Consider the following 27,344-nt stretch of genomic DNA (forward strand, 5'->3'; position numbering starts at 1 on the left):
AGACTATAATCATTAATTATAAATAAAATTAAGGTTAGGGTTAGAATTATAATTAGGATAAGAGTTAGGGTTAGGGTTAGAGATAGTACGTGATGATAGCTATAAGAGTTAGGGTTTGGGTTAGGATTAGGGTTGGGGCTAGAATAGGGTTAGGGTCAGGGTTAGAATTATAATTAAGGTTAGGGTTAGAATTATAATTAGCATTATGGTTAAAGATTATAATTAGTGATTATAATAAAAATTAGGGTTAGGGTTAGGGTTATAATTATAATTAGGTAGTGTTATAATTATGATTATGGCTAGGGTTATAGTTAGGATTATAAGGTTATATACAATTAATAAATAGATATAAGGTTAGGTTAAAGATTATAATTAATAATTAGATATAAAGTTAGCTTTTAGGGATAACGTGAAGCATAGGTTGGATTTACAATCAAGGTTACTTTAGGGTTTAAATAGTAATTACGGTTAAGGTTAATTTTAAGGTTAGGTTATTATAAGGGTTCAGTTACAGTTAGTGCTAGAGTTTAAGTTACAGTTAGTGCTAGAGTTTAAGTATGGTTAGAATTAGGGTTGTTATTGAAGTACATTATGGTTAGGGTTGAATTAGTAGTACATTTCAATTAGAATAAGGGTTTGGGCTAGATTAGGGTTATGATTAGAGTACAATTAGGGTTAGGGTTAAGTTTAGGGCTAGGATTCGATTATGGTTAGTATAATGGTTAAGATTATAATTATTATTAGGGTTAATGATATAATTGTGTCAAGCGTTAGGGTTACAGTTAGTGTTGGGCTTAGGATTAATAATATTTGGGCTTAGGATTAGGGTTAATCTTAGGGTTAGGTTTTGGATTAGATATATAGTTAGGTTTAGGGTTAAAGATTGTAATTATTAATTATGAGTAATATTGAGGTTTTGATTATGATAATGATTAACATTAAGGTTTTGATTATGGAAATTTCTATAATGTGAGTGGATAAAAATCAAACATTATATTTATTTGATTTATATTAGCATTATTACAACAACTTTCAATCCATTAGTTAAAATGTGTAAAAATTGTAAAGATTTACAAAATATTAAATAATTAATATTAAAAATGAAATTGTTATCTATTGTGACAATTATTATTATTATATACATGAGCCTTATCAATACAACAATTTTTGAATCATTTGAAAAATAAATTTATTGGTGGAGAAAATGCATAAAATAGACTATCGAACACTCAATAGTTATAGTAAAGTATGTAATAGTAATTGAGGAAAATTTGAACATAATTTATTAAAACATTTCATGGGAATTAAAGTGAATTTAAACATAATTCATTAAGAATCAGAATTTACAATCCAAAATTTTAATTTTTATTATTCAATCCAAAATTGACTACAATCATAATAGTTACAAAATTTAGTAGGCTCAATAATTGTCCATTGGTTTTTACACATTCCCTAATAGCACATAGTGCCCAGTTGGGCCATTATTTAACAACTACATAAAACTTCAATATTTAAGAAGTATTAAAGATCGACCAAGAAGTAACTAAATGAATAACACTTCATTGTAATGATGTAAATACATAACAAATTCTTCAACGATGAGGATGGTATTCTGACCCTTGTTCTCATAATGATCGTGATATACTTCTTTTAAAGAATCTGGAAATTTAATGCTATTGCAGAAACTTCCTTAACTTTTGTTACAACATCTTCCATTTGCAATATTTCCAATTCTTCAACATCATCTATCATTAAGGCCGTGTTTTCATATTCTTTGACAATTTTGTTGCAGTAATCCAAAATTGTTCCTACACATTTGTCCATATGGCTCTCAATGAATTCATTTGAATTCACGGATACATTTGGGCTTGCAACAACAATTTCTGATGCATTTTCAGAAACTTCCATGTTTTGATTATTTGCTGAATATAAGTAACATAAAATGGAAGTTAGTATTTTAAAATTATGAGAATGAAAATATCCATAAATAGTTACAACATAATATTAAAAAATATTAACTTTTAGTAATAAAAAATATGCATAAAATAAACCATCAAACACTTAATAGTGATAGTAAAGTATGTAATAGTAATTGAGGAAAATTTGAACATAATTTATTAAAACATTTCATAGGCATTAAAGCAAATTCGAACATAATTCATTAAAAAATAGAGTTTACAATCCAAAATTTTTATTTTTATTATTCAATCCAAAATTGACTACAATCATAATAGTTACAATCATAACAATAATAGTCATTGAAGCAATCTTGGATTTGATATAGTAAAGTATTTAAGATTAATTGGAGAAAATTTGAACATAATTTATTGAAACATTTAATAAGCATTGAAGCAAATTCGAAAATAGTTCAATAAAACATTCAATAGACAGTAAAGAAAATTTGAATATAATGTGTTAAATGTTTTCCCCATTTTAATAGAATTAATTTATGCTTATTAGATTCACTTGAAATTTTACTTCTTTTTTTATATGTATATAATAAGAGAATAAATAAAAAATAGAGTTTACAATCCTAAATTTTAATTTTTATTACTCAATCCAAAATTTTAATTTTTTATTACTCAATCCAAAATTGGTTACATTCATATTAGTTACAAAATTTTGTAGACTCTTATTTATGATTTTCTTAAGGTCTCATTACAAAAAGATTTGTTGAAGGTCCCATTGCAATTGTGTCCATTGTCCTTTGATCCACTCTTGAGCAGGGCATAGGTCGGACTTAGGATATGCTTTCATAGTACAAGTATCAGGAAAGTAGATTTGGAAGAGCTCTTTCCCATCAAAACGTGATATAAATTTATTCAGAATAATACCCCTCCACCAACAATTAGTGTCAAGCGCTTCTACTACAAAGCCAAGTGAGCAGTCAATGGGCATTTGCTTGTATGGTGGAATGGGTCTCATATTTTTTAAATATACCTCCTCCACCAGTGGCTCTCCATTCAAATCCTCTGTAATGAATCTATCATATTGAAAAAAGAATGTATGGTTCTCATGACTATCATTTCCAAATGCAATGATAGTTCCTTCAAACCAAGCTCCTCTGAATCCCTCCTCTTCACTACACACCTCCACCTTCATTCCTACGCTCACCTCCATTTTTCTGATGAATTATCACTAACAAAATTAAGTTAAAAAAATATGATAGAAAAAGCTATATAAGAGAAGGCTATGCATATAACATATTAAGTTTGATATTTAATTTAAATTCACTATGATGTCAACTATTCATCAATTTAAAACTAAAGAAAATAGTATTGTTAGTAAAGAAAATTTGTTCACATAGTTCAAGTTTTGAAAATTATAGATATATAATGAGAAATAACATTGTAAAAATTAAGTTGTACCCTTTTCAACTACAAATGATGACTTGTAATGCAACTAACAATCGGTCATAGTAGTAAACATAGTAAAGTACAAATTTTTTTAACTACAATAGTAAACCATTAACATTGTAAGAAATAAGAATGCTCAAATATGAGTTTAATACATCTTAACAAAAATATAGTATTTTATTAATTCATCAACAATAATCAAGTTTGTAGTCTTAACATTTTTATAAATTACTATAAAACTTCTAATTGAAGCAAATTTGAAGAAAAATATATTACATCAAATTATCTTCTAAAAATTTGAGTCTATTTTCTTCAGCTTTCCGCTTGGAAAGTTGTTTGCCATTTTTCATTTTTTCATAACGATCATATGTGAATGGTGGCATTATTCTAAGACCTTCTAGAGACTTCACATGAGATACTGCGACAAATGTCAATCCTATTCTTTCTCTTGGTCCTATATCAATTGTAGCTTTTGAGAGAGTCAACCCTTGAGACTTATGTATTGTCAATGCCCATGCCAATCTTAATGGCAATTGAAGTGTTCCACCCCTCTGTATTGGTGTTATTGGAATTATATTTGGATGATGATCCTCAAATGGTATTCCAGAATAACTATCAAATTCAACCATCACATATGTAGGTGGTTCAAGAGGAGCACTTCCTGGTTTGTAAACTATCTTTCGAATATACCCTAGAGCTCCATTTACAAGACCTACTTGTATCCAAAGATTTGAAGTCAGCATCACCCTTGAATTCTTACTGATCAACAACTCTAGATCAAGTTCATCATTTGAACAATCCTCTATTGTATTAACACTTCTTGCTCTTGTTGCAAGACTACGTACAACGAGATGGTTCAATGAATATAGCATTCTCTTATTGTGATTATGAACATTTTCATTTGTAGAGAACAAGTGGACAGCATTGTCAAAATTATTGTTGCTCACAACATCTAAGCTAATAGGGGTTCTCATCATCAGCAACTTCCAGTCATCAATTTTTGGGTTTGCATCTCTTAGATTTGTCAAAAGTTGACAAAACCTTTGTTGCTGAATGTTTTCTCCATCTTGTCTGAATACTTTATCTAAAGTAATCATAGTTTTGAATTCTTCCCATAATAACTTTGCCCTTCTATTGCTATCATATGCTGGTCTATCATTCACAAGAGGTAACTGGCCCAATTCTCCAACCAAAATCATCGATATACCTAAAAGATAATCAATAAAAATTATTGTTAGACTATATACAAATATTATATCAATCTAATACATATGAGTTTATTAGTAATATTTGAAATATACCTCAAAGCTCATGTCTACACTTTGTGGGAATGCTTGTCTAAGTCAAGAATCTATATTCTCCAACATGTTTTGACCAATGAAGCTCATTTCATCAATCAAAATGTATTTGATATGTGACATTTCTTCTTGAAAACTTGTAAGCCTTGTTCCTTCTAGTTCTGAAAAATCTCTTATTGGAATTTTTAGTTTTGAATGAACTGTAGAGGCTCCTATATTGAAGGCTGCAACTCCTGTTGGTGCAAGTAATAGAAGGGGAGAATGACATGGCGTTGTTGCATTTTGAAAAGATTGACTAATGGCACCAATCAGATATGATCTTCCTGTTCCTGTTGTTCCTTGAATTATCATGAACAAAGACATCCCTTCCCGATTGCTATAATAATGTGTCATAATTATGTTGACTGTCTTTTGTTGTTTATCACTGAGGGTTGTGTAGTTGATGCATTGTGGTATATCATCATAGATGAGACATCCATGCTCCTTCATGTTGCTTATGAAATTGATTGCTCCAACTGTGTACTCTTCACCTTCATATTCATTAGACCAATCTATATTTCTATCAATGTCTCTTCTTCCCAACATATCTACTTCAGAATGTTGAATATGTTGACCTTGATGAATTCTAGATATAATCTCCCATTCATGCTCTATAGTACTTTGCTGAATAGTTCCATTTTCTTCATTTTCAAAATCACTGGTAGCTTCAAAATTTTGTACAGTTATTATTCTTTCCACATGCCAAGGATTATAATTAAATGACTCCCATTTTTCTTTTATGGAGTCATTGTCATGACCAATATCTCTTTCAATGTTACAGAATGGTTTGTAGAGTAATAACTCTGATAAACAAAAGTCAGTCCAATCATCTAAATCATGTGAAGGAATGTTTAAAAATCATGGAAAAACTCTAACAATAGCAGCTCTTTGTCTTGGCCCCCATTTGTTGTCACCTCTTCTTCTAGGATTGTATATCCATGATTTGGCTGCATCAATCAATGCGACACCTTCCATAGAAATAGGTCTTGTTTTATATCCATCAATGAAAGATTTTGTTTGTTCATTATCATTCTCCTCATTATTTACTATTACAAGTTTGAAAACTTCACGTGACACATTTAGATTAACAAATCTTCTGCTGCTCTCCATCAACGGAAGTTCTAATAACATGTGACATGTTTCTTGAGCTCCAATGTCTCTTTCTATAATTGTCTCTATTAGAATCCTTCTATATGCTCATGCAGCTAAGTCATTAGGGTTTTCCATGTTTGAAATACGCATCAACATCTGCCGATATGTTTGTGAGCTTTTCTCGGCTTTTGCTGCATACTTTGCAATGTATTTGATTATTGCATGCTTGGAAAGAACAGGTTGTCAATCTATATTTTCTCTCCACAATTGCAGTATGTGGCGGTTATGTGAATTCACTCTGTCATCATTTCTTGCCAGTTCAAAAAAAAATTCACCTGTTTCTATGTCTTGATATAATCTAGATCCCCTCAAATTCAATGGCCAAGGAGCATTGTACCTATAATCAATATTAATGTGAGTTAAGTATTTCATTTATTTGTTTATGTAGTCGTTACATATTGATATACATATACTATTTGATAATAAAAAATTACCTACAAACCATCCTTTCCCCTTTTTTTCATAGGCATGCACCTTCTTTACAGACCATGTGTCGTTCTACATAGTTTAGTATCTCTTCATAATCATGTTCAATATCCATCTCTGCAAGTTGTGTCGTATTTTTGAGACATGGATGCTGAACAAAATTTTGGAATGCCTACAATTGATAATAGAAAAAATTAATATATTACTTATATGATAAACTATATAGCATGTCATATAATATTAGATATATATGTTGAAATATTATATAAACATGCCTGAATATTTCTTTGATGGGGATCTTCTCTAGGATTCCATGCATGGATAATGGAATGAAAATATCTCTCAGCACTTTTTCTTTCCTCCTCATTTGACTAGTCAATGTTGTCCATATTGGGTGCTCCATTGATCCATATGAATCCATGCACATGTGGTGACCCCCTATGTTGCCATTCATATCTTGACTAATAATCTTTAACATTCATTCCTTTTTCTAGAATTTCTTTTCTGAATAATGAATGTCTTAAGTGCATGTAATGTGTGACTATATGAGTATAGTTTATTACATTTTTTCTTTTCCAATTTTGAGCTTCACGTGGAGTTGTTGGTGTTGCTCCTAGCATTAGTGCATGCAAATCTGGCCAATACATATCAGCTGCACTTAATGTGAAGAATATTGTAGGAGAGCCAATTTGATGAAGCATATATGTCAACTCTGCACGACATTTAGCCCAATATGACCTTGTACCCCTCAATGATGTTCCAAACCACATCAACCTATCAGCCAGATTATTGTGTGGCATGTTTTCCATATGCTAATGCAACTCATTGATGGTGATTGGCATATCTTGAAAACTTCTTTTTGCAAACACTGCAGATGAATTTTGTGCACAATGTCTCATAATCATGTGTTCATCATAAAATACCTAAATCTTGGATGTTGGCCAAAGTGATGATCCCTATATCGCAATAGATGTTTCACATATTCATGCAAATGCACTCGCCTCAATCGTGGTTCTAGCTAGTCACATCTACCATCAAGAAACAATATTGGAAATGCCATATCAAGTAATCCTGATGTGACATATTCATTAATAGGAGATGTACCAATACCTGGCCATTCAATCAATGTTGTTGAATTTGCATTAGGGTTATTAACCCATGCATGGATTAATTCCATTTCTCTTTGGGCATTAGGTGGTCTTGAAGCCATTGATGTTGTGTGTTCTATTATATTACCTTCTTCGAACTCCATGACTGGACCCACAAATATGACTTCATTTGCATCAGAATCAAACTCCATGTGCATTGTTTTCAATTTATTGAAAATATTTTCATCAGAATTTCTTGGCAAATCATTGAGAGCATTTTCATCAATTCTAACATTTGCATAAAACTTATCATGCTCTACTTTGTATTTAAGTGCTTTGTACACATGATCCCTATTGACTATAAAGTTATAATTTGTGCCATGTTGATCCCTTATTCAGACAATAATGATTGGTAAATGCTCTATTGTATGTGGCAAAATTTGAGAAATTTGTTCTACATTTTGTGGAAAGCTAATCGTGTGTCCTTTATATTTAAATTGACCACTAGTTGCATGTGTAACCTGTAGTATTGGGTTGACACGTGCAATCAACATCTCTTCTACTTGTGTCAATTTTGAAAGTTCTTCTAGTTGAGGGCCAAGATCCATATTATTTGAAGATGAAAATCTATGATTTCCTCTCTCTTGTTGACATCGGTTGCATACAGGTCCTTCAGAGTTGCGATATACTTTGATTCCAAGATAATATTCTTGACAAATATAACACATCTTTGGAGTTCTAAATCCATCTAATTGAATTCGAAACTACATTTGGAATCTTCTAAAATCTGATTGAAGCATACCATTTGGGTTGGGTATGTTTTGTATAGTACCTTGTACAGCCACATTCATTTCTGTTTGACTTCCATGTTGTGGTGTTTCTGGTACATGTTCTATTGATCCTAAATTTTCATTTTGAATATTGAACTCAATATTTCTTACAAATGGATGATTATATATCTCATTTGATTGGGGATTAACTTGATGCCTTTCTTGTCTTTCAGAATGAGAGACTTGTTGAGATGTACATTGACGACTGTTTCTATTCCCATTTGTTTCATCTCTACTTTCATATTCCAATTGTTCCACTGTTACTTCTGCCCTTCTCCTAGCATATCTTTGTCTATCACCTTCATTGCGTATTCTTCTTTGTTCTTCTCTTTGAACATCTGTCATTTGTTCTTGTTGTCGTCTGCGATACTCTCTTTGATATTCTCTTCTTTGTTCCTCTGATTCAAAATTTAGTCTTGGTCGTACCATAGTTGGTATCGATAAAATTGAAGTTAAAAAACTAAATAAAATTGTTTCGCTTATTATCTAGCACTTTTTGATCATCAAGATCCCTCAAAGGGGCAAGATGAGAGCATGCGATAAAAGAGAAAAGGTCATCAAATATAATGCTAATGATTCTAATGAGAAGGTGCACAACTAAAAGAATTATTTATTTATTTCACTTTGATGTTATATTAATGAAATTTCAATCATATTCATGTAGTGGCATCAACTTGTAGATAAGAAGTTCAAAACATTACACTATTATATATTTATTTCTAAAATTGTATTTACAACTATATGGTGGCATTGCCTTCCATAAGAGAAATAAAAAACATTCTAAATTTATATATAGATTTGAAATAACGTGTTTGCATTCATCTCGGATCATTTCCTTGCAAAGAAGAAGTAAATATTTTACTTATGCATATTGCTTCTAGATAATAAAAAAAAATTCTAAAACAAAATTAATATGTATTTGGCAACATTGCCTTCCAAGTAAAAATTTAAATAGCAAAAATTGAAATGAAAAAAGAAAATAGAGTTTCTTCCCTTATTATCTAACACTTTTTGATCATCAAGATCCATCAAAGGGCAAGATGAGAGCATACGGTGAGAGACAAAAGGTTGACAATTAACTAAGAAATATATTTATTTATTTCATTATATATTAACTAAATTGCCATCACATTCATGAAGTTCCATCACCTTGTAGATAAGAAGTTAAAAAAAATAGATTATTATTATATTTATTTCTAAAATTGCATTTACAACTATATGGCGGCATTGCCTTCCACAAGATAAACAAAAAAAATCCTGAAAATTGCAATAACATGTATTTGGCGGCATTGCCTTCCAAATAAAAATAAACTTTCTAGTTTTATATATATATATATATAAAGATTCCAATCACTTAGATGATAAATGAAATTTCTAATTTTATATATAATTACTATAGTTTAAAAATTAACCAATCTGAAAGTTGAAAGACTCCTCTTGTGTGAAAAATGAAGAAAAAACTTGGCTCTGTGATAAAATTGTAAAATTTATAATTAGTAAGAAAAATTTTATGTTATTTTTTGTAAGTCAAAACTTAAGTAAAATTTTTACTCAAAAATTTTATGTTATTTTTCGTAAGTCAAAACTTAAGTATAAGACTTTTCATTGACTAAGTATGATTCATCTCCTCCAAGAGTTTAATTGTACTTGTAAATTAAAAATACATAGAAAAACTTTTCGATAGACATTTTGTGCCAACCAAAGCATGAGGAATTATGCTTAGATCATAGCAGATAATTCACTTAGAAGACCACAAAAGTATGATGGCTAGTATAATAGCTCTCATGGGTATGATTCACCCTTAAAAACAGACAAACAATAGCATGGGACCATTTAAAAAAAACCCTGTTTATCCACTACGATGAATTTTATGGAAGTGGGCCGCCATGAAATCCAATAGAAATACCAGATTACGTGGGACCCATTTCTCTCTATATAATACAGACGAAGATCATTTTTTTTGGTTTTGTTTTGGCCATATTAAATTCTACTGGTGACAGAGACCAATAATCGCACGACACTACGTTACAAAATGGCAAATTTCTCACGGTTTGTACCTGCTTTATGAAGAGCATTGAGTGGGAGGAGGTCACACGATCGATTCCTGTCAAGCGTGGCACAGAATGCAGGGGAAGCGAGCGGTTACCACTTGGGGAATGGGCCTTTGAGCATGAAGGTGGCGGTGTTTTGGGAGCTTGGAAAGCCCTTGACATTTGAAGACTTCCACATGCCCCGCCCCAAGACTGGGGAACTTCTTATAAAAACTAAAGGTATTTATTTGTATTTCAATTTCTCTCACTCACTCTTATGTATGATGGATTTTTTTTTTTAATTTATTGGTTGGAGATCCTTCTCCTTAGCTTTCTTTAGGGCCAGAATCGAATTCCGCAGAGCTCTTTAAATGCTAAACGTCTTCACTTGTTAAACCAGTACAGAAAATTTTAATGATTAACCAGCGATTCTTTAACTAGTGATTCTTCTGTTGGTTGTACAAGAGACTTTTAATTAGTCACTGATTTATAACATGTATATATGAATCAATTTTGAAATCAAACAGCTTAAAGAGCAAGGAGAATAATAAATATCATTCTCAATGGAAAATTTATATATAATATTATCAGCTAACACTGTTTGTAGAAAAATAAGGTGTCACCAATATATATAGATATATTGGTTCTACCCTCTCACTGCCTACATTAAGGAAAGGAGAAGTTGGTATTGTGTTTCTCATTCTTCATCGCCTGCTTCCATTATGAAGAGAGATGAGCATGTAGAGATAGAGATAGAGAAGGTAGAAATAGAGGCCCTGAGATGTGAGAATATGAAGTTGCAAAGGCAGGTGGAGGAAAGCCAATGTTACGAAGCAGAGTTAATGGCAGATTTGGAGAAGGTAAGTCGGAAGAAGTGGAGGAGTGGTTATGTTCACAGCTTGGGGAAGTGGAGGCAGAGTTTGTTCTTTAGGCGCAAGATTACAATCACCAAATCAATTCTTTGAAGTAAGAACTGGCTCAAATGCAAGCCCTAAAATGATTTGGGTATCAGAAACAAAAGGTGTAATGATCAAGGGATAAATGAAACGATGCATACCTGATTTTGGCAAAACTGTAAGGTGTTTGCAACAAATATTCTACAGAGAAAATGTAGAAGAGCAGAAAGCCCTGATGCACTGAAAATTGTACAAAAATACAATTGTTAATTCCTCTACAAGAAAGGAAAACTGAATTTAAAATAAAATTTTTTGTAAAGCCAGCTTACCAATAACATACTCTTCTTCAGCAAGATGCCCAAATATGGACTATAACTTTGCAAACAAATATTTTGGAAGCAAATCACTGCTAAAAAGGAATGTCAGATATCTTCAAAACAAATGATTGGAAAAGAGAACGAAATATCCTTTAAAAAGACCGATAGTGAAGAGGAAAGTGAATGGTTTTCCACCGCCACCACAACTACAAAAGCCTGAAACGGATGCCCTTTCAGTAGCATGACTCTGCTGTCATTACAAATGGCCTTTTGATAGCATAACTTTGCTGCGGTTACAAATGAAATCGTTGGCCTTTCACTATTATTGCAATTAATGGATATAACCATTATTATTATTCACACAAGATGGCAACACTCTTCGAATTTCATATGCTAGACTATAACTGCCCTTTCTTTTTTGTTTCACGGATGTGCTGACATTGTATAGGATGCCTCTTGGCGTAAAAATAGAAGAAATTCATTTCATTTGTTTTGTATTTGTATCTAAACTAGTATAGATATCTTAAATACATCTATCTAAAGTAATGCCAAGAGGTATCAATTGAACAAAAAAATTATTTTATTTCATTTTAAATTATATTTACTACATACAAAAATATTTAAAGTATATTGTATGTACTTAATTTTTTTATTCAATAATTGACATCTTATTATTTATATATATATATATTTTTTTTTGGTAGGTAATAGGCCGAAGCCGCAGTATTTTGAATTATTATTATTATTATTATTATTATTATTATGTTTGATTAGATTGACCCTAGACCTTCCCCATTTTATGGAAGGCCAAGAGTCACAACTTAGAATTCATTTTAGATGTCCCTATTGGGAATTGAACTTGGGTCTCCATAGTGAGAACCCCGTGTTTTAACCAATTAAGCTCAACCCCTTGGACAGACATCTTATTTTTTATATTGAAATTTTAAACTTCTTATCATTGTTCAAAAAAATCATTAAAATGAAAATTTATAAAATATTTTGTAAAGAATATTGTAATTATGAAATGGTGGAATATTTTTAAATATCTTTGTTTTTTATATTATATTTATATATCTATCAAAAACTTATAATTTTGATGAGTGTATATATTGTTTTATATGTTATTTATTTTTAAAATATTAAATTTCTAATTAATATTAATATTTTGACAAGTGAATGATTGTCAAATTTAAACTAAAAGATAAGAGTTGTCATTTACACAATCACACCATTTCATTCCGCCCCTGCCTACCAATGAAGAATGCCTCTCCGGATTAATAAATAGACACGTAATTTAGCCATAAATCCAGTCATTACAAACTGGTAATAAAAATAAGCAAATAAAATGCAATAAACATTCAATTTTCCATAACAAAATCTAACCTATTAAAATCAAGTCCCTTAAGTAGTGTAGAAAAATTAGTATTCAAAATGCAATAACATCTAATGATGGATGTGGTCATCTTTTTCAACATATCTATTTTAAAAATTTATTTTTTACAATTCTCTATATGTTGTTTCATCCTACATTAATACTAATTGTATAGAAGTTCAAATCTACAACTACTCTCATCAACAAAATTGGACATTATTTAAGTGCATTATTTTTAATTTTCAATTTAATTGTTCACTCATGCTTTCTTTCTTTAAATCTTATAGAATTTTCGTGAGATATCATTCCAAATTTTATTATTTTTCTTCATAAAATAACTACGTAGACACCTTGGATAAAAAAATATCTTTTAAGTATCAAATGAGCCACATTTCATAAGAATTTTTAAAAAAATTAATAGAAAACAATATTGTAGTGTCATAAAATTGTGACCCTAGCAATTTTCAACTGCATTAGGGTCCTCACGCAAGTGAGATCAAATCCTCTAGCCTGATTGGAAGACAAGAGATTGCTCAACCTCTGAATGGCTTCTTTCTTGGTCTCTACATCACCCTGTCTACACTCTGCCCTGGAGAAAGGGGTAGGACAGGGGCATGATGCCACTGTCCCCCCTTGGATAGGGTCATGGCACCATTGTCCTCCTAGGACAAGGGTGTGGTGTCCCTATCCCTGCCCTATTTTGGGGCAGGACCCTTCCTACAGTTGCATTGTTGGTTGTGCATTAGGCAGGAAACTCCCCCGATATTGGCCTGTGATGAAAATCAAATCCACTAACAAGTATTTGAGGGGAATTTGTCCTCTCATTTGCATAAGTGGGAGAAGTGGGATAAGTTCAATAAGGTGGAATTCTGATAAGATCATGTTACACAAGCAATCAAGCATTCAAGAGAATTCAAGCATTCGAGCATTCTATTCTAGTATTGAGCATTCTTAAGTCTCCCTTCAAGGCTAGGTGTTGCATTCAAGTCAAGGATTCAACCATTGAAGAGGAGATTGATTCCAACATTCAATTCCACACAAGAATTTCTATCAACATTGTTATCACAACCTCCCTTGACGTGATTTACAATTCAGTCTTTCATTTACAGCTACTTGCTAGTACTTTCTTTTATTACTTGGTTAATTCAAAACTTGGGGTTTGACCTAAAGGCAAACCCCCAATCCCAACCCATTTTCCTCTCTTTTTTGTGTGCAGGTTGCAGGTGCATAGCTGTACTTTCAGATTCGGACTTCATTTGTAGAGGCAGAAAAACCCTTTTCATTTCACAGATTTTTTAGAGGACCATGTAGGTTCCCGCCACAGTCCAAGCAAATTTTCCTTAGATTCGTAGGGTGACTTCCTCTCAAGATATTACTGCCAGAGCCAGCTTCGCAGCTTCATCCGATACTCTGATCTCAAGTTATAATTAGTTCTTTGTCACTTTTGCACTACATAATTTAGTCAATTCCTTTCCATTTCAAATAGGACGAGGATATCAACTTATCATTCCCATTTTATTTAGAATTAAGTCTTCATCCTTGAAGGTTGAATCTAGTGAATTCTCCTCTCCCTTCCAAATGTAATTTGGTGAAAAGTGTTTGAAGGGTAATAAATAGTGAAACTCTCATGTGTCTTTAAGAGAAAGGGTATTTTTCCTCTTCATTTCATCAATCATGATTTTCCCCTGTTACAAATATATAAATTGCAAAAAATTACTCTCGTATTAATAAAAAACCATGCGAGTTTATTAGAAAACTGACTCTAATCCATTATAATTTGAATATATGCTACTTTAAAGGAACATACAACAAATGAGAGATGCCCAAATCTTAGTATAAGTTCATGCATCAAACTATACGCATATCACCCTATGACCATATTATAACATCCTAAAATTGCACCCCTTGCAATTTTTGACTACATTTGGGTCTTTGACCTAGTGTTTGCGCTCCTCGGCCTGATCGAAGACATGAATATGCTCATGCACATCAAAAACACATTGAAATTCAACCCTACATATTACTTGCACCTTGATCCTACCCCAAAATAGGGCAGGACCAGGGCATGGAGCCCTAGGATCCACTAGGACCAAGGCGTGGTGTCCTGGGATCCCCTATTTGGGATGTCCCTTGATCCTCTCCCCTCTCACCTAACTAAAATTTGAAGTGGGAATTCAATCCTATGTTGGCCCAATTCAAAAAATCAGTCAATTAAACCCACTAGCAAGTATATAAGAGGGATTTCCCTTCTAATTTGATAGCTAAAAAAATTCAATCAAGCATTCAAGAGAAAATGAGAATTTTAATTCTTCCTTCAAGCTTTGGAGCAACAATAGAGAAAAGATTTCAAGCATTGAAGAGGAGATCAACATTGTACTTCATGAAATCCTAATTCCATCTGGAGGCAAACAAAACTTCACAAGGAGGTATAAGCATTTCAATTTCATTGAATTCAACATCCCCTCAAAGAGGAGGATTTATACTTTTTGTCATTTCATTTACATTATTTCAACCACTTGGTTAATTCCAAACCTAGGGTTTGATTTGAAGATAAAACCCCATTCCCAACACATTTCCCTTTCTTTCTATGTGTAAGAAATAGGTGCATAGCTTTACTTCTAAAATTAAGTTGTATTCACAGAGACAGAAAAACCTTTTTCAATGTGCAGATGTTCGGAGGACCGATAGGAGGGCGCCCCTGTCTAGACACATAGTCCCTACAACTTTTGCTAGATTTCGCAGAACAACTCTGAATAATCTCAAACTTCTCAGATCTAGGTGCACAGCAGAATCCTGAATTCGTAGCTCACTATTTTCGCATATTTTATTTTCATTTCCAGCATTTACTCCTAATTCAATTAATCAACTTACAAAAGAGGGTTAATTCCATTCAAATTTTCTTAGTATTCAATTCTTGCATCAATTTGGATTGGATCTAGTAGATTCATCCCCCTCTTTGGAATGTAAAGTCCCCCTCCCCCACAAGTGAAAATTAGAGCCTAGTAAATTCCCTCTTCTTCCAAGTCACGAATTGGCTAATGTTCTCAAATTTTCCACTTTATATTTTGGTGAACCCAATGTGTCTTATGCTTGCTTCTGATTTTTGTTTTCAGATCTGAGTGCATGTAATTTAAAATTCAAATTTCCAATTACAAGTATAATTTCTTCGTAAATTAAAAAAAATTAGAGGTTAAATTCACAAAAAACCTAATTTTTAGATTCACAATTGAGCTTGTCATTTGTCTAAATTGGATTGATTTTTTTAGATCTAAGAACTCTTCATTTTACAATTCAAGTTTTCATTAACACTTTTAATTTTCTAAAGTTTTAAAAATTAAGTGGTTAAATCATAAAACCCTTATTTTTTTAAAATTGACCTTGTGGATTGTGTTGATCTTAGATTTGGTCTTTGCTTAAATTTCAAAAATTCATTTTCCCTCAATGCAACATTCAAATTTTTAAATTTAAGTGGTTTATGCAACAAACCCTGATTATTAAATTTAAATTAATCTTGTGTAATTTCAAATCTTCCTTTAATCATTTAATTGGATCAATTAAATCTAAAATCTATTTTTGTCCCACTAGACATCATAAAAGTTGGCCCTTAGGTGTGCCCTTTTTGTTGTCTTTTCAATTAACACTTTTATCAAACATTCTAAGTGTGTCCTATTTCGACCTTCAAGGTTTAATTTTACATATCTAGGAATCTCCAGTTTTCATATCTTTCTAGAATTCACATTAAAATTATAATATCTCACTTCCCTGAAAATTTGAAAAAAGTTGGTCAGACCGTGTGTTCGAACCAAGTCGCTGCCTACTTTGTCCAGACTTTTTCCACTGAAATTTTGGAAGTTAGTTTTGACTATATTTTACTGCACAATTCCAGAGATTTGTGAAATTTTATTGATTTTAGGTCACCCTAAGGTCGAAAACAAATCTGAATTGCAACATTTCCATTATCAATTTGAATTTTGAAATTAAGTGGTTCACTATGCACACCCTAATTTTTAAAATTAAATTGAAATCTGCAATACCTTAACATTTTTTCTTCTAACCCTAAGGTGTAGTTTATTTTTGACACAAAGATGGAAGATGATGACAGTGGCACTACCCTAGATTGGCATGATATCAAGGATTCAAAGGACCTTGAGTATAGATCAAAGAAATAAGGGGAGCCTATGGTGACCCTGAGAACTAATAGTAGTAGAATAACCAACCCTCCAAGGTGGGCGGCAAGCAAATTTAAATCTAGTAAAAGGAAAATGCAAGACCAGGAGACCCCCATCAGAAAGAAAACAAAATTGACCAAGTCAAGTGGGTCCAAAGACAAGGACCATGAGATTAGGTTAGACATTCCCATCAATGTGGATAATGAGAAACATGGGACTGTGAATAAGGAGAAAGAAGGGGAGAAAAAGGAGGAGAAGATGTTGGAAGACCTGATTTTGGAGGGCACTAGAGGCTAGGAAAAATGTTGGAAGTGGGTGGATAAGCAAATTGGAACTCTAAAAGATGGCATTAAAGGAATTATTGAAACCTTCACAGACTCCCCTGGGCCTAGTAAAACTGAGAAAATCATGAGCATGATTCAGAATATATCTCGTGATGTTGAAACTATGAAGATCTTCTACGAGCACAAAATTGATAAGCTAGAGGAGTATGTGTATGACATTAAAGACGCCCTGAATAATCTAGTGGAAATCAACAGGGAAGTGATGAGTAACAGTGCTGAAGGTTTGGAGAAAATCAATGCCATGATGGCTAACTATAGAACCAGATCCATAGCTAGTGAACCTCCCTTGGGGGAAATAGAAAAATAATGTTTCAGAGGGTGGTCACAGTGCTATTGGTGGGTAGACTATTTCGGGTCCCTGTATTAGGACTAGGAGCTGAAACCAGGAATAGGGTACCTCCTGATTCATCATGGAGGATCTAGAGAAAATCAACAAGAAGATTATTCAGACGAACACTGAACTGGTGAACTCTCTCAGTTGAGTTCTTTTTCTTGTTCTTTTGGGTCTTTTCATCTTATTTTTTGGTGTTGGGTCTGTGTGGAGTTTGTCCTCTATTTCTCTTTTGTTTAATGTCTTATTGGCTGTTGGCCTTGATCTGTAAAACTTTGGGCTTCAGGTCCCTATAAAACCTGTTTATCTTTATCAAAAACATTTCAAAAATTTTAATTAAGAGGTTAAATTTGGATAACCTTAATTGTAAATATTGACTTTCCCTCCTTTCACACTTTTAAAATTAAAACCCTAATTTTCAATTTCTTTTCCCTAGTGCATTAGTTTTACTACTATTAGTCCTACCTATAGTATCCCCGTTAGAAGAAGTTGTAGAATTAAGGCAGCCCAAGGTTTAATTACCAAGGAAATGGAGCCTAATTGGCTAGCTTTTTTAATGAGGATATTGCTACTTCTTCCCATCCTTCAGATATTCTTGTTTATCCTCTTGATAATTCTCACAATGAGGAGGAATCACTAACAAGAGTATTCATTGACTAATTAGCGAAGATGGACAATCAATTTGACAGTCTTCAACAATGGATGAGTCAAGAATACCTAGAAAGTAAAGATCTCCCATTGATTGAAGGATTAAAAATAATTATTCAAAGTGATAAGCATGATGTTGATATCTTGCATGGCATTGCTCATATGGTTGATTCTAATATAATACCTATGAAGAGTTATTCTCAAAACTTAGGTTATACAATACCTCCTAATCAAGTTAATCATTCCATTCCTTTGACAACTCCTATGACTAGTGTTCCTACCTTCACATAAAACATCATGGCTACGTCTACACAAAATCTCATACCTATAAATGTTAGTCATGGGGTCAATACCTCTTCTTTCATTCCTCCTACCATGAGTGTTCCCCTTGTTATCCAATCACATTCACCACCTATAAATGTTATTGAAGGGGGCAACTCCTTTAATCACAATTCTTTCATTCCTCCCATGAGTCTTCCATGTACTACCCAATCTTCTCCATTACCCACTTATCATAGTGTTCCACCTCCTTATTATCAACCTCTTCCTTCATTCAACAATGGTACTCCTCCCTCTCAATAAAACATTTCTAATTCCAATCCTTCTACCAAAGCTACAATCAGTAGTCTTTCCCAAATAGTGTCTTCCTTACAACAACAAATAGCTTCCATGAATCAATCCAAGTATAATTATGCCCACATTAAATGTAGCAAGTACATTATCCCATGACATTGTAATAGCCATCCCACCTAAACATGAAGAAGTCCCTCAATTGGAACTTTATAATGGAAAAGGTGATCCTTTAAGTCATGTTAAAACATTTCAAACTTTGTGTAGTGACTTTGCTCATGGTCAAAGATTGTTAGAAAAATCGTTTACTAGAACATTAAGGGATAGAGCTTTGCAATGGTATTGTTCTTTTCCTCCTTATTCTATTACTTCTTTTCAACAACTAGCTAATGCTTTTATTCAACAATTTCACAATGGCATTGGTCCTAAAGTAACTTTGACTAATTTAATGCATTGTAAACAAGGTGTTAAAGAAAAAGTGACTGATTTTATTTGTAGATATAAGCATTTGTATTCTCAGATTTCTTTTCCTATGCCTGATCAAGATATTCGAAATATTTTCATTGCTAATTTATAAAATAAACATTAGGGATAAACTTCTTTTAACTGAGTTTACTTCCTTTCTGTTGTTGTGCGTAGTACTGTTATTTGTTAAGAATCAGTTATTACCGAGAGGGGGGTGAATCAGTAATAACAATAAACTTTAACACTTTAACAACCACCAAAAACTTCTTTCAAAACAACTCGTAAACAATACCGGTAATAACTGAAATCATACCGCTGATTAGATTCATCAAACTATTCTTCTAAGTGTTCATCAACATACATGCAATAAAAAGATATCAACTCAACACATAAGAAATTAAGCAACACATTAACACTAGGATTTTGAGATGGAAACCCAAATGGGAAAAACCACAGTGAGAATTGGTACCCACTAGATTTTTGCACTCTTTGGGAATGCACCCTGTTAGGAGCCTAGCCTAGTTAAGAGCTTATAAATATGCCTAGTTAGGAGCAAACCTTGTTAGAAGTCCCTAGGTTAAGGGATTTATACAATTAGACCTATCAGGACCTACCCAATTAAAGGATTTTGAGAGATTGTTACAACTGTTAGGGAACAACAAAAGTATGATCTGAAAATAGAACTCCTTGTTTGCTTGTATAGATCCTTTTCTACTCCAATTTGCTTCACTCTTGCAGACACACACTGGTTCAGCCACACACTCTTCCTTTGATCACCAATAGAGTAAATCATCATAGACTTGCCCTAAATAGACTTTACAACTTAGTCAATTACAAAACCCTAAGCTCATACTAAGTTTTACATCATAGATCATCACAGATATTTACAAGTCATTAGAGATCATCATATGGATCATTACAATCAATTACAAATCAATTACAATCATTGAATGATCACCACACATCAATCGGATACATTTTCAAACCCTTAGCTCATTCTCATAAGGACTTCTCTCATTCCCAAGAAATTTTCTCTTAGATCATTCCAAAACATCATTTAAACACTTCACGTGAATTTAGCCATGTCATCACCATCTTACAAACATAATGTAATACATTGCCAAACTCAAAATCATTACTTGGTTATAAGATTTGAATACCGGTTCTTAAACCCTACTAAAACCCTAAAGAAAATACATCAATCAATCACAAACATGACTTCCGATACCCAAAACATGATGTGATTATGGTCATAACCTCATTACAATATTACAAACACATATTCCAAACGCAACACAAAATTATTCATCAATCTCAAGATCCAATTACTTAAGCATAACACAATTTTACATTTACCGGTAAAGTCCTATTTGCCACTTCACTATCAAATCCATTCCATAGCTTTCTAGTCAATCATAGATGACTTAGATAACATGATAAAATAATGTAACCATAGTTTCCATCAATGACAACACAAACTGATCATCAAGTCATCAAACAACATCTCAACTATATCATCACCAACAATCCTTATTCCAGTTCATCAATATCATCAACAGTTATGCCAATATGCCAACAATCTCCCCTTTTGGCATTGATGGCAACACTGAAAAACATCATCATGTTGAACTGAACTGATATGTTCTGTACTTGCTCAACCTTCTCAACATCTCCTCTTCTGTCAGTTATCTAATTCTTCTTCTCATGGCTGATCTTCAACTAATTATTCTCCCCCTTTGACATCAATACCAAAGGTACAAATACCTCTATCATCGTCATCTTTGCTCCTGCCATCTCTATTTATCTCATCATAGCTACTCCCCCTGAGGAGTAGCCCACATCACATCAATCCAAAACTGAAATGTATTCAATGAATCTACCAGATTGATGCATCACCAGCATCTGAGTTGATCTTGTGCAGGGGTACAATCCCTAATCTACCTCTGAGATATTCAAAGGTTGTCTTAGGCAAAGGTTTAGTGAATATATCTATTAACTTCTCTTTGCTAGACACATACTCCATTTTTATTTTCTTGTCATGTACTCTTTCTCTTAGAAAGTGATAATTCAACTCAATGTGCTTTGTTCTTGCATGTAATACAAGATTTTTTGATATATTAATGAATATTCACTGGTTCAGACATGTCTTCCTTAAAACCTTCCAAAATATGTCTCATCCATACAGCCTGAGTACAATTCATTGATGCTACCATATATTTTGCTTCAATTATAGATTGTCAAATACAAGATTGTTTCTTGCTTATCTAGGACACCAATCTTTCTCCTAAAAAGAAAGCTCCATTGGTTGTGCTTTTCTAGTCATCAACATTTGCAGCCCAGTCTACATCTGTGAAAACTTTTATAGAAATATTATCATTGTGAGGATACCATAAACCATAATCAACTATTCCTTTCAAATACCTGAATATCCTTTTTACCACTACCATGTGTGTCTCCTTAGGATCTTTCTGAAATATTGCAACCAATCCAACAACATGTGCAATAACTAGTCTACTGTGAACAACATAATGCAACTTTCCAATCATAGACATATAGTATTTCTCATCCACATATGGTGAATCATCTTATTTTGACAATTTACAACCTATCACCATTGTAGTACCAACCAGTTTACAATCTTCCATGCCAAAAGTCTTCAAGACTTCTTTTACATACTTAGTTTGACAGATAAATATTTCATTCTCCAGTTGTTGAATCTGTAAACCAATAAATAATTTTATCTCACCGATAAGAGACATCTCAAATTCTTTCTTCATTTCATCTACAAAAGACATACACACATCATCATTTCCACCAAATATTATATCATCAACCAAAACTTCAGTAAGTAAGATTTTGTCTCCATCAGTCTTCAAATATATGTTACTATCTTCACTAGTTCTCTATAATCCTATCTTGACCAGATGTGCATGCAATCTTTTAAACCATGCTCTGGGAGCTTTCTTAAGTCCATATAGTACCTTGTGTAGTTTGCAAACCATATTTTCATCTTCACTCAATGCAAAACCATTCGTTTGTTCTATATATACTTCTTCTTCCAAGATACCATTCAGAAAAGATAATTTAACGTCCATCTGATATACCTTAAATCCTTTAAAAGCAGTAGAGGAAAACAACATTCTAACACCTTCAAGGCTTGCCACCAGTGCAAAGGTTTCACCATAGTCTTCACCTTCTTCTTGTGCATACCCTTTGCAAACCAACTTCGCCTTGTTTCTAACAACTTCACCATCCTCATTAAGTTTGTTTCTGAATACCCATTTTGTCCCAATAACATTTTTGTCTTCCAGTCTAGGAACAAGAGACCATGTGTTGTTCTTCTCAATTTGGTCAAGTTCTTCATTTATTGCATTCAATGAGTCTTCATCTTTCAAAGCTTCTTTGGCATTCTTTGGCTTAGTAGTTGAAATCAAACAAGAATTCTCTCTAATTTTTTTTCTTGTCTTCACACCAGCATTCTTGTCTCCTATAATCTACTCTTCAGAATTATTTATCCTTACATATCTTGGGATTACCATTTTTGGTGAAATGCTTTCTACTTCATGTTCATCATCTTCTTCATCGCTTACCAATTGAGCTCCTATTTATGCATTGTTCTACTCATCTTCCTTCTACACTTTCGGTTCAATATACACAAGTTTTTCTTTATCCTCAACAAGCTCAAATATGCTAGACTCATCAGATTTGTCAGAAAATTTATCAATTTTAATCATTCACACTCTCAACTATTTTCTTTGTCCTTTTATTATAACATTTGAATGATTTACTCTTGGTAGAATATCCAAGAAATATCCCTTCATCACTCTTCACATCAAACTTTCTAGTAAAATAATCTCTCTTAATAAAACACATATTATGAAAAACTTTAAAGTAGCTGACATTAGTAATCTTACAATGTCAAAGTTCATAAGGTGTTTTATCATTACCTTTCTTCACAAGAACCTGGTTCAAAGTATAAACAATAGTGCTAACTACTTCTCTCCAAAACATTTTTGGAACATCTCCTTGTATCAACATTATTCTAGCAGCTTCCACTATTGTTCTGTTTCTCTTGTCTACAATACCATTCTGTTGTGGAGTCCTAGGTGTTGACATCTGTCTCTTTATTCCATGTTCTTCATAATAACTAGTAAACTCATCAGAAGTAAATTCTCCATCCCGATCATATATTAAGCACTTTAGATTCTTGTAGGCTTCCTTTTCAACTAGGGCTTTAAAGATCTTGAATTTGTTGAATGCCTCTAATTTCTCCTTCAAGAAAGTTACCTGCGTCATCCTTGAAAAATCATCAATAAAAATCATAAAATACTTATCACCATAAAAACTTCTAGTCCTCATAGGACCACATAGATCAATATGCACTAAATCAAGAATATGCTCTAAAGAAAAAGATTTAATCTTAAAAGATGTCAAATTCATCTTAACCATCTGACAATCTTTGCATAACACATTATCTAGTTTAACAAGTTGGGGCATACCTCTCACCATACTTGATTTGTTGACCTTTATCAAATTATCAAAGTTGACATGACAAAACCTTTTGTGCCACAATCAGCTATCTTCAATTTTAGCCACCAAACAACTATTCACATTATCATTCAGATGAAAAAGATTACCTCTTTTATTCTATATACTCTAGTCGGTTATCTCTATCAAAATATTCAGTCGGTATGCACAGTCTAGTCGGTTATAGAAGAAAGTAGTCACAGAGCCTAGTATGCACTGAGTTGTCTACCGAGTATCATTCCATGTCTACCAAGCATCAAAGATGACACATCGAGTTGATATACACCGAGTGAAATATGTTACCAGATTCATTGAACCTAGACATACATATGGAAAGGTGTTACAAGATCAAGGAACATAGAACTATTATCACATTGGAAATTGCACTTAAAGATTGTGTATGACTTCGAGGTCATCTAAGGGTATATGCATGAAGTTGTTGTACCAAAAAGGTGCCACACTTCAAAAAAAAATTAAAAAGCCCATAAGGCGCATGCACTATAGGGCGTGTGCCCTATAAGGCATGCACCTTATAAGGCATATATGTATTATAAACAGAAAAAAAACCTTGCTCCGCATTTCTGCATTCCAAACCCGTGTTTTGGTATTTTTGGGTGCTATTTTCTTGCGCTCGCCCTTTGTAAAAGCTTGAAATTGGGCACTAAGTTGTCCATCTCTCATCAAAATGCCGCCACACCATCAAAGAGCTCGAAGAGCTCAAAGAGGTATTTATTTTTATTTTCTTATTGTCATTTTTCTATTAATTTGAAGATTAAACTAGGTTTATTGATTTAAATTTATTTTCATTATCAGAAAATGAGATTAGACAAGAAAATATTGAAAACACTCAATCACCTCCTCATGAAGACCATATTGAAGAAGAAGCACATCAATTAGCTCCTCATGAAGACCATATTGAAGAAGAAGCACATCAAGAACCTCCTACAATCCCTAGACACCCCATAGGTACACAAGAAAACCTATTAGGTCAAATAGAAAATAGCCAAAAAGAGCTTGAAGGTTTAATCACAAGGCTAAAAGATCCCATTGGAACAAACTCCCATAGGACAAACCTTACCAATTCTTTGCAATCTATTGTATTATCATATGCGGTAGTGAAGAAAAAGAAAATTAATAAATTTGACTTGTGTGCTCTTTTTACGGACCCCCGAATGAATCAACCTTTACACCCTGGATGTAGGAGATTCCCTATTCATTGGTGTCATCATGAAGGGATTAAGAACAATTTTTGGGATAGGTGGTGGATGGTATTTGATCAGCCCCCATGCAATAATCATGAGGTACTCCAATACTTTTTGAGAAAACTGTACTATGAGTTTGTCCTTAATGAGATCCCAAACTATTTTGATTTTCTAGATTTCCAAGGTAGAGGTGGGGGTTCCTCGCATGATAGAGAGGGTGCACAGCATGATCCAAATCTCCCACCAAGGCCCTTGGCTAGATCTATGGTGGAGCATGTTATTATTCCTTCCATTGTGAAGGAGAGTATTGAGGTTGAAACTCTAGACTCGATTAGCTCACTCACTCAAACCCTTATATAGTATGCTAGTCCTCTAGTAGAGGGTGATGCGAGTGATGATGTTGATTCTTCTAGGCATCAAGTTATAGCTCATTTTTGTCGATCTTTTGGTTCTCTTTGCACTTATAATCCTAATAGTTCTGAGAATGCATGTGCACGAGCGGAGTTTGCTACAAAAAACATTGTCATGACAAAATCCTTGCTGAACGAAACATTTGGCATTGATACCCAAGTGAATTTCATTACAAGTTCATTTCATTCTTTTTATTAAATCTTATATGTAAATTTGAGAATATATCTAAATTAGTAAATTATTATGAGAAAAATCAGGGTCAAAGTGTTCATAATACTAGCAACATTCTTGCAGCACCCTTTTTCACTACTTTGTTGACTCCACAGGTATACAATGAGTGAAAAAATATAATTATTATATGTAGATAGTTGAACCTTATGTGAATGATTTTCTAATTACTCGTTTTGGATGTCAAATAGTTTTATGCTAGAGCTTCAACATCAACACCTCGTAGTGTGTTTCATTGACAATCTTTCACCCAGGTAAACAATTTATCTTTAATGTTGTTATTAAATAATATAGATAGTTTTGGCCATTAATCAATATACTTTGTTTAATTTTCAGATGTTGAATTCAGAGACTCCTCCTTCTGTCCATGCATCAATGGAGCATGGTGTTGCTGCAACAATAGCAAGTTCAACTACTTTAACAGAAGTATGAGACATATTTGTAAATTTAGTAAATTTAGCATTACATTTGTTATCTTAAATATATGTTATTGAAAATTTTAACGACACTTGTATTTAGTTTAATTTATATTGTGATGCTTACAGGAGGGGCTTGTCACTCCAGATCATGAACGTGCACCTGTTGTGGATGAACATCATGATTATTTGTATGTGGTAAGTGACTATTCTATTATATGTCATTCTAAAATTCAATTTTTGTATATGATAACATCATTCTTTTCATTGTATCGGGTGGAGTTACAAAAAAATCTGGAGACAAGGTCGAGTGGATGTACTCGAAAGACACCTGCATCATATACATCTCCATCCCCTCGACAGGAAAAGATATCTCGTGATTTGTTTCCTTCTCCTAGAGGGAAATGAATAGAATAGGATCCTATGTTGTATGCCTATATGGCAATTTTGAACATATGTGACATTCTATCACCATATGGCTTTTGGCAAGCTCTTATTTGACTTTATTGGATGCCATGTTGTATGCCTATATGGCAAATTCAAACATATGTTTTTTATTACAAATTTGTGACATTATATGTCCATATGGCTTTTGGCAAGCCCCTATTTGACTTTATTGGATATCATGTTGTATGCCTTTATAGCAATTTTGAACATATGTTTTGTTTTATGAATATGTGAAATTCTAAGTCCATATGGCTTTTGGCAAGCCTATTTGTTTGTATTGGATATATTTGATAGTTTTAATGGTATACAATGTTGCATGGATTTGTAGCTTTTTGGTTAATGCAAATCATTTATCATGGTTATCCATAATTGCAGTACAAATGATTAGATGAATAATTGCAAAAAGTTTATTATTACTTAAGCTTTGAACCTAAATATGTGTTTGTAATCCAAGACACAAGCCACCCCGACGCATATGAGCTGATGGTTCAATGTCATAACATGACCCTGCAAGATCAGATGGATCGTTCTTATGATTAATGGGCACGGAGAAACGCGATGCCGAATATTGACAACTTTGAGCAATTTGAGCACTTGGGCGATTTGGCTGCTAGGGTGTGGCCCGCAATGATCAAGTGAGTTGGAAAACAAAAAGAAGGCATTCCTAGCATAAACCCAGCCACCCCAATGTGTACGAGCTAATGGTTTGGTGCCGCGACGAGCAGATTGAAAGATGGGGAGTTGTGCAACTTTTCACTGAACTCATCTGTCACTTTTTGTCA

At 33.0% G+C, this 27,344-nt stretch overlaps 1 protein-coding gene across 1 annotated transcript; it reads right to left on the bottom strand.

The window, feature by feature from the left end:
* Nucleotides 1-3,628: 3,628 nt before the first annotated feature.
* Nucleotides 3,629-4,555, bottom strand: LOC131874410 (uncharacterized). Its single transcript, XM_059217775.1, has one exon. The coding sequence runs from the start codon at nt 4,553-4,555 to the stop codon at nt 3,629-3,631; it is 927 nt and encodes a 308-aa protein (XP_059073758.1).
* Between the last annotated feature and the right edge of the window lie 22,789 nt (nt 4,556-27,344).

Source organism: Cryptomeria japonica, chromosome 3 (assembly GCF_030272615.1).
Source record: "Cryptomeria japonica chromosome 3, Sugi_1.0, whole genome shotgun sequence".
In the NCBI taxonomy this organism is placed as follows: domain Eukaryota; kingdom Viridiplantae; phylum Streptophyta; class Pinopsida; order Cupressales; family Cupressaceae; genus Cryptomeria; species Cryptomeria japonica.